At 34.8% G+C, this 8,181-nt stretch overlaps 1 protein-coding gene across 2 annotated transcripts; it reads left to right on the top strand.

Moving 5' to 3' along the window:
• On the top strand, positions 1–7,719 carry LOC106776044 (protein EXECUTER 1, chloroplastic). Of its 2 annotated transcripts, none has more exons than XR_001376865.2 (11): positions 1–449; positions 841–957; positions 1,048–1,113; positions 1,986–2,092; positions 3,401–3,485; positions 4,393–5,118; positions 5,269–5,392; positions 5,508–5,677; positions 6,981–7,077; positions 7,199–7,291; positions 7,411–7,719. XR_001376865.2 is itself a non-coding variant. In XM_014663341.2 (11 exons), exons 1-11 carry the CDS (start codon positions 171–173, stop codon positions 7,501–7,503), a joined length of 1,935 nt encoding a protein of 644 aa, XP_014518827.1. In that variant the 5' UTR covers positions 3–170; the 3' UTR covers positions 7,504–7,719. The 2 variants fall into 2 exon arrangements, 1 of the variants encoding a protein (XP_014518827.1); XM_014663341.2 differs by having other exon boundaries at positions 3–449; positions 6,981–7,055.
• Positions 7,720–8,181: the final 462 nt, after the last annotated feature.

Raw genomic sequence — 8,181 nt, 5'->3', positions numbered from 1 at the left:
ACCAAGTTAAGGTGATGACACATCACGTAACCATGTAACCGAAGTTGTTTCTTATCCCTTGCTGCAAAACCAACTGTTCCCAGCTATAGCGTGACCTTCACAGCCTTATATTCTTTCGTTTTCTCTCATAGTCACAACTTTGCACACTCAGCACACTCACACATCCATCCATGGCTTCCATAACATCATCATCGTCTCCAACAACAACATCCCATTTCAACTTTCCAAACACCAAATTGTGTTCCTCTTTTCCCTTCTCATTCTCTACACGCTTGCTTCCACTTCCTTCCATATCCCACGCGGTCTCCAATTCCCTCAACAAATTCAATTCCTATATCAATTCTCTGCGCTGTTCTGCCTCAATGGAAGACGCCGAATGGGATTGGGAACAATGGCGTCACCATTTCGACGAGATTGATGAACAGGAAAGTCTCCTCCATACTCTCAAGGTACACACTCACTATTATTTTACCTTGTACGGATTTTTACTGCCAATCTCTAGGTAAAAGGGCTATTTTTGACGAAAGAAAGAATATGTCAGGACATTAGTCTTCAAACGAATATAATAAATTAAGCCTCTAAAAGGTGCAATTTGTCAATACTAGCAGATATTAGAGTTTGAAAGAGAAGTCTCTAAAATAGTCACAAATTCCAAGAATTTATTTGAAACTTCCTTATTCTTTCAAATATCAAAACGAAACATTCAAAGACTTCTTTAATTTTAGATCACACATGACACTTTCAGTACCAAAGAGATGATTTATAGGAATTTGTTTGTTTGAACTTTTACCGATGCTGCTAATAAATGAGGATTACATGTTTTTGTGCTCAACGAAACAGTCACGCTTCGGTGATGCTGTGAAATTTGAGGATTATGATGATGCGGCTGCGCTTAAGGTGGCCATTGCAGCTGTAGCTACCAATGACACTGTTGGAACGGTCATATCTGATCTAAATGTATGAATTTTCAGTCCTATTGCCTTTATTTATTCCGCTTTCTCTTTGCATTTCATTGGACTTTCTTTATTTTCCTTCCGAATATTTCAGAGGGCCATAGAGGAAGAGCGGTACAGTGATGCAGCTTTCTTAAGAGATGAAGCTGGCATCGGACTTGTGAGTTCTCATTTCAAGAATGTCTTTGTATTTATTTTATGGAAAGGAATCTGAAATGCAACGTCAAAGGATGATCCTAGAATCTGTAATAATTGTAGCTATACTTAAGTTGCTATCACATAGGTTGGAAAATTGTATGCGCTATCAAGGTGATACTCTCCTTGCTATTTTATTTATAGCTTATACTCGTGATTTGAACTGTTTTAGTTCAGTTAAATCTAAGAAGGTGGACCATATACTTGATTTTTGTAGAAGGAAAATGTTTTTTTAACAACTTTGTAGAATGGAATAAGTTCTTGGTGTGACACTTTTTGTTTTCCTTACCAGCCTGTAACGTGCTCTTATTTTGGGACATGTGATCTTCACCTATTGGTTATGTTTGAATTGATACAATGGTGTAGGAAAAGGTTTGATACCCATTGTTTGGGATATTTTAAGCAATAAACTGAAATGGGAGATAATGGGAACCATAACCATTGTATGTCTCCCCTCTCCCTTATTTTTTGGTGGCCTGGTATGGTGGATTTGAAAATGGCACATCCCGTTAATCTCTTTTTTCAATTATCCAAAACTCTCCAATTTTTTTAGTGAATACCTATCTTCCATAGTGATTGGGGCCTGATGAGGGTTTCCCTAGTGCCAATGGGACTCCTGTTCGGCTTACAGTGGAGGGAGAGAAGATGGAAAGGAAAAAGTGTTGGAAAATATAGGAGATGGTTCAATCTCTCCCTGCATTCCTTAATGGTCTGAACTACTCTTTACGTTATTATCTTCAAAGCATCCAAATATAACCATGATACTGTAACATCTCAAGACTTGGTATCTTAGCAGTAACGATATACTTTGACATCAATATGTTCTGGCTCTTGCAGGTGGGTTGGTGGGCTGGAATGTCGGAAGACACTAATGGTCCACACGGTCTAATTATTCGCATAACTCCAGAGCATGGAAGATACGTGGCAAAGAGTTATAGTCCTAGGTATTTTCTATTTTTTATGGTTCTTTCATGAAAGGGAAAAATTAATCTTTGGGAAAGAGATGCTACCTTAGAATTTAGATATGTATGTTAGAGCTTCAATACTTTTATATGCGTTGGAAATCCCAATTAATAGAGATGGGATTGAATTATGGTGTATAACGTACAACTGATTTGGGCTTATTTGCTTACACACTTGTAAGTTTAATTCACTAGAAAGTAAAAGAATGGTTTGAAATTAAACATCTTTCTCTACCAGCTTGTTGACAACTTTTTGCATGATAGTGTGACAGGGGCAGAGTAAATGGAGAAGACAGACGAACCTAGTTTTGAAGTGTACAATTGGTTTGCACTTACATATAAACAACTCAGAAGATTCTCATGGAGTAATTTGGTTATAAGTCTAAAATAGAAATCAGATTTCCGTACTACATAATTGTGACAGCGTTAAGTTGATTTGAATTTGACTTCAACTTCCACTTTATGAACTTGTGCCTTTTAGTAGTGTCGTTAAATTTATAATCTATTTTTGTCCTTTGTTGCTGACCTTTGATCAACTTGATGACAGGGGTTTAACCTCACAATTCCTTCATCACCTTTAACCACTCAATCATATAATGGGGTATCTCTAAACTGTGTCTTTTGGTTCTTGAAACAATTATAGCGCAACGTCCTTTGTATAATTGGGGGGTATCTAAGTAGTTTTAAATTGTGGGCAACCACTACACAGGTACATTACTAGCAGCCCGGCCTGTTGATGACTAAAGAAGTAATTCATTTACTTTGCCTGCAAATACCTGTCAAACTATCCAAATATAATCGGTAGCAAGTTTTACTTGTGAGCATCTGAGTGCGATCATTTTTTGTCATCCCTAGTCATAATGGTGATGCCTTGGACTAGGTTGAGAAAGTTATCAATGATTGAATAAAATACTTTGAAGGTAGACAACAATATTCTAGATGATAGAGATGTAATTTTTTTTATGAATTTCATGTTCCATAAGTTCATACACTGAGTGCTTCGTGTGCTCCTTGTCCATATCTTATCATGTTAATTTACTATGGCAAATTTTTAAAGAAGGAAATCTTAGTAAAATTTTCTAAATTAGATACAATATTCAATCAGTTATGTCAATAAGTGGTTACTCACCAACCATTTGAGTGTCCCCAAAAAAAAAATTGTTCCCAAGCCAGAGATACGTTTACCAAGTTTTTTTTGTGTTACCTATTCTATAACAGAAAGTTCTGTTCTGTTTTATAAGATCATTTCTTTTTCATAACTTGATGTTGACCTTCACTGTAATTTTTCAGGCAACTTGCTACATCTGCTGCTTCTGGTGTTCCTCTATTTGAATTTTTTCTTATAAAGAATAAGAATGGTGAATTTAAGTCACAGGTATCTCTTCTAAACTAATCCCTTAATTTTTTGTTACTTTTCCTGGAATCATTCATTAGAACATAAGCAATTGGCATTCCTCTCAAAAATTTGAGTTCAATTACCTTGTTTTATTTGCCAAACTAATTGCTCTCAAAATGGATTGTTGTTGTTCGTTGAACATTTTTGTAGCTGAGTATGGATGAGTGTGCTTACAATTATATTCTGTAGGCTGTTATAAAAGTTTCTTTCAATAATTTTGTTGGTAAATTATTTTTTATCATAAGCATTATGATAGAGGAATCAAGGATTATATGCAACAATGGAATATATTGCTTATGATCCAAAAACTTCGTTCACTTCACAGTCCATACTATCTGAATTGTTCATGAAATCTTTTACACAAATATTTGTATTTCTATAAATTAGTAACAGTCTAGAATAGCAACCAATGTGTTGGATTTAGAGTAACATGATTCTCTTTGCATTGGGTTTTAGTTTAAAAAATATACTGACTTTGGCCAAACAAGCATGCTAGTTCATTTGGAGGTTCTTATTGCTTGACTCTTAATTTTCAAATGGCAAATGTCACCAAATTTAAAAAAAATTATTTTTCATGGCAAATTAAGAGTGGGTTACACACATATGTAGGATTTTTGCTATAGTATTACTAATTCAAGTTAAGAGTGAAAACTTAGGCAACTTATATTTCTAGCTGTGGCCTACATTGGTCATGTTCCAGCTTGATTTGCTTGAGAATCAAAATTTAACTCAACCATGCATCAAACTTTACAAATTTCAGAAACCTAACCAAGTAGTGTTTATTTAAGAATTGCCTGAACCAATGCATGGTTTGATTTGGATTTAATTCGTAGTTTGTTGCAAACTCAATAGTACCTTTGGTCTTATACATTCTTATGCTTTTCAGGCTGTGTACTTAAAAGAGAAAGGAGCTTCCTATAGTCCCCCAACAAAATCTACTAAAGCTTTGGATGCTGCTGAGAGAATGAGTTCTGTGGAGTCACCAGAAGATAAAAGTCAGCTATTTGTTGGAAGTCCTGAAGATCCAGAGGTTGTTGATGATAGGAATGATAGCTCTGATCCAACTGATGGAATGCCTGGATTTCAGAATATCCTGAAGGATACGATACCTGGTGTAAAGATGAAGATTTTGAAGTTCACAACTCCAGACAAAGTAGACAAGGATATAATATCTGAGGTGATTGAGCAGATAACTGAGGAAGAAGGGGATGAAGATGAAGATGTACATTCTAACAAGGACAATGAGACAGAAACTCCAGAACTGAAAGATGTTGAGTCTGAAACTGATGATGAGAATGAATTAAGATCTAATCTGGAAGCTGAACATGCTGAACAAAATAAATTTGCAGTCAAAGCTGCCATTGGTGGTCTTATTCCGAAACTTTCCAGCAGTTTTCCTACAAGAGAATTGCTTCGAGTTCCTGCAAAGTTGGAGACATCCGGACAAGATTCATTTTCGTTTACCATAAAAGAATTAGTCAATGAACAGGTTGGTCATGGCAAAGGGAAACGTTCACCAGATAAATCAACAAAAATTCAAGGCCAACGTAGTGGTGATAGTATTATGTATAATCTTGCTAAGTTCATTGGAAGGGAGAGATTACCTTCAAAGGTAGGTTAATGTTTACTATCTGATAATTGATATGATCTTATTCTGTGTAAAATATAAACCTGCAAATTGTAGTGTTTGCAAAGTTTGTCGAATTTGTTGAGTCTAGCTGAAGAATTGCTTATGTGCTAGTGTTTTGCTTCAATCTTTTAGGTTCTTAAAGATGTGGAAGAGTTAGTAAGACTTAATCTTAGCCGGCCTCAAAACCGTGAACGATTGTTTGGGTCAACTATGTTCAGTCGCATTGAAATACCAACTTCTTTAGATCCTTTGAATGGTGATATTTTGGAGAACTTGTTAATTTAGTATTTTTGACGTGCTGAGATTGCCTGCTCAGTGTAAGATTTTAATCTGAGTGTATACTGAATATTAAATATTTTCACTTTCATCAGGTCTATACATTAGTGCACATGGGCTTTACTCATCTGAAGTAATTCAACTGAAATATAGATATGGCCATTGGCAAGAAGATGGTGAGAATAAAGAGTCTTCCAATCTTGAATTTTATCAGTATGTGGAAGCCTTGAAACTGACTGGGGATCCTTATGTACCAGCAGGCCAGGTAATACTCTAAATTTATTGGATAGATTTAATAAACAATGTAAAATATTTTTTGCCTTTATCCTTTCCTATTTTATTATATTGGTTTCTTTGTAGCAATCTTAGACCCCACTACCCTCTCTCTCTTTTTTTTTTTTTTGGAAAAAGGAATGTTGTATTGTATCTGAGTCGGAGAAGAGCTGCAAGTCTTGCTTTGATTTGTTTAAATTATTCTTGAAGAAATTGCAATTTCATGTATTTTATATTTTATTTTTACATATATAGGTTTTCAGATTCTTGGAAGTAGGACAAGGCATTAACCGCTATCCTGCAAATTGACATGTTTAATACTTTTCAGATCAAAAAGAGTGTGCTAGTCTGACTCTGAGACAGACATATCAGTCTGACTCTGAACACTGAAACACCACTGTGAAACTCCAGTTAATTAACATTTTATTTCTCGATAAGTTTTAAAAAATGTCTTTAATATACCTTGTTTGACATTTCACACTAGTAATTACAAATAAAACTATTAAAATAAAAAGTTACATACTTAATTTTAATATTATTAAACATTTTTCTAAATAAATAAACAAAATGTATTGCTAATTCAATTAATAAGTTTATTTAGGTAATTAGATACTTAAAAATCGATATATCGAGACAAACTCGAGTTGCATCTGCATGGTAAAGATTTTTAAATTTTGATGCCTTTGCACATTTTCATTCAGTTGCATGGTGAATTGATGACTTAGGTCACGTGGGTTGTAGTGGTTGAACGTGGAATCAAACAACATTACTGTAATTTAATTTGTGACAAGGTACGCGAGCCATTTTGTGGCTCTCAATCTATTGCAGGGATTTTTTCTGGAGTTTATTGCTGTAAGTTGGGTGTCTCATCGAGCTTAAATCAGTGTCGGGATTAAGTATACAATAGACAAAAAGGCCACCATTACACCTTAACTCAAACATAGTGCTTTCAGTTAGTGCAAACTCTACGTTGTGGGAAATTATTCAATGTATTCTGTTTGTTATGTTAGCACCAAAACATCAAGCTTGTTACTAGGTTGATGTTAAAGAATTTTGTGTCCGGATTAACCTTTTCATAACAATTATTAAGGAATTTTCGGGTTAACCTTTTCATAATAGTTGACTGTTGAGGGAAAGTATTCAATTTATTCTTTTAGAAGTTTTTCCTCTTGGATCTAGCGTTGTATTGGCCTAAGGTTTAATATAAACTAAATCATTTCTTTGTTGCTGTATTAATCTGCGTTCACTTTTTTGAGCTACTTGTGTCAAAGTGTCATGTTTCTTTATCTTCTTAGGTAGCATTTCGAGCAAAAGTTGGAAAGAGGCATCAACTTCCTCACAGTAGAATTATTCCCAAAGAGTATGGATTGGTAGGCAGTGCATATTCACTTGGTACCCCATTAGTTGTTCCAGTGTTTTCTCTATCCTATTCCTAATCTTTTCATCACTAGTTCAGAGTGAAAAAATGATTATAATTGTTTTGCTTAATATTCTGACATCTTTGGCATCACAGATTGCACGCTATAAAGGTCAGGGGAGGCTTGCGGAGCCAAAATTTCAAAATCCTAGATGGGTTGACGGTGAACTTGTGATACTAGACGGAAAGGTTCTTGTTCAATTTTGTCTAATTGCTTTATCCTGCTATTTTAACTCCGGTTCGAACTCATCCTTGCAATTTATCGTGCAAATGTCTGTGATTGAAACTTGTATATTTTTTATTTGCAGTACTTCAAAACAGGGCCTGTTGTTGGATTTGTGTACTGGGTCCCTGAACAACCTCTTTTGGCATTGTTCAATCGGCTGAAGCTTCAAGGATAGGATTTTTTTGTTGTACTTGTACATAATGTCAACCTGTAAATTCTTTCTACTGATTCTGAAGGTAAGTTGCCCACCTTTAAGATTTAATAAAGCATTTAGTAATGAAAATATGGTTTTAATCTTCTACTCAGAAAATTTATATATTTAATTTTCCCTTCTCGGCAAGAAATTGTATTGTTGGCATGGTTAGTGGATAAAATTTATCTATTATGCTATTATCTTCTTGGGTGGAGCAAAAAGTGCTTTTATTTATAACAGTATTCGAATCTAGCTTTTCTGTGATGATTTTTACGGCATCTCAATCTTTGTTAGCACGTGGTTTCCTTTCCTTATACTAGGGTGTCTCCTTGGTAGACAAAAAGAAGGAATGAAGATCTCATTTGTGTTTCGTCTTGGCTTTATATTGTCCATTCCTTTTCATTTGTTTTCTCTCGGTTATAAATTTGTAACGTAAACACCAGCATTGTATTAGAATAGAGATATAATGATAATAGATCACCAATATAATATAACTTTGGGCACAGAATAGTCTCTCAATCCCATCTTCTGTGTGTTGGTGAAAACACCATTATTACTTACGTCTGTTACCTTCCTAATTAATTAAACCTCCATTGTCACTGTTGTTGCTTTTAATAAAACAGTTCAAGATTTGGTTGAGGTTTAAGATCTGTTTGCTTT

The sequence above is a fragment of the Vigna radiata genome, chromosome 10, assembly GCF_000741045.1.
Source record: "Vigna radiata var. radiata cultivar VC1973A chromosome 10, Vradiata_ver6, whole genome shotgun sequence".
Taxonomy (NCBI): Eukaryota; Viridiplantae; Streptophyta; class Magnoliopsida; order Fabales; family Fabaceae; genus Vigna; species Vigna radiata.
The sequence above is the reverse complement of the archived record's forward strand: the minus strand, read 5'-3'. Positions and strand labels throughout refer to the sequence as shown.

Excerpts from the sequence above, each read along its gene's own strand:
- LOC106776044 (XM_014663341.2), top strand. The coding sequence starts at position 171 with ATGGCTTCCATAACATCATCATCGTCTCCAACAACAACATCCCATTTC. Across the intron at positions 958-1,047 it reads CGGTCATATCTGATCTAAAT|AGGGCCATAGAGGAAGAGCG; the intron begins GTATGAATTTTC and ends CGAATATTTCAG. Across the intron at positions 5,119-5,268 it reads GGGAGAGATTACCTTCAAAG|GTTCTTAAAGATGTGGAAGA; the intron begins GTAGGTTAATGT and ends TCAATCTTTTAG.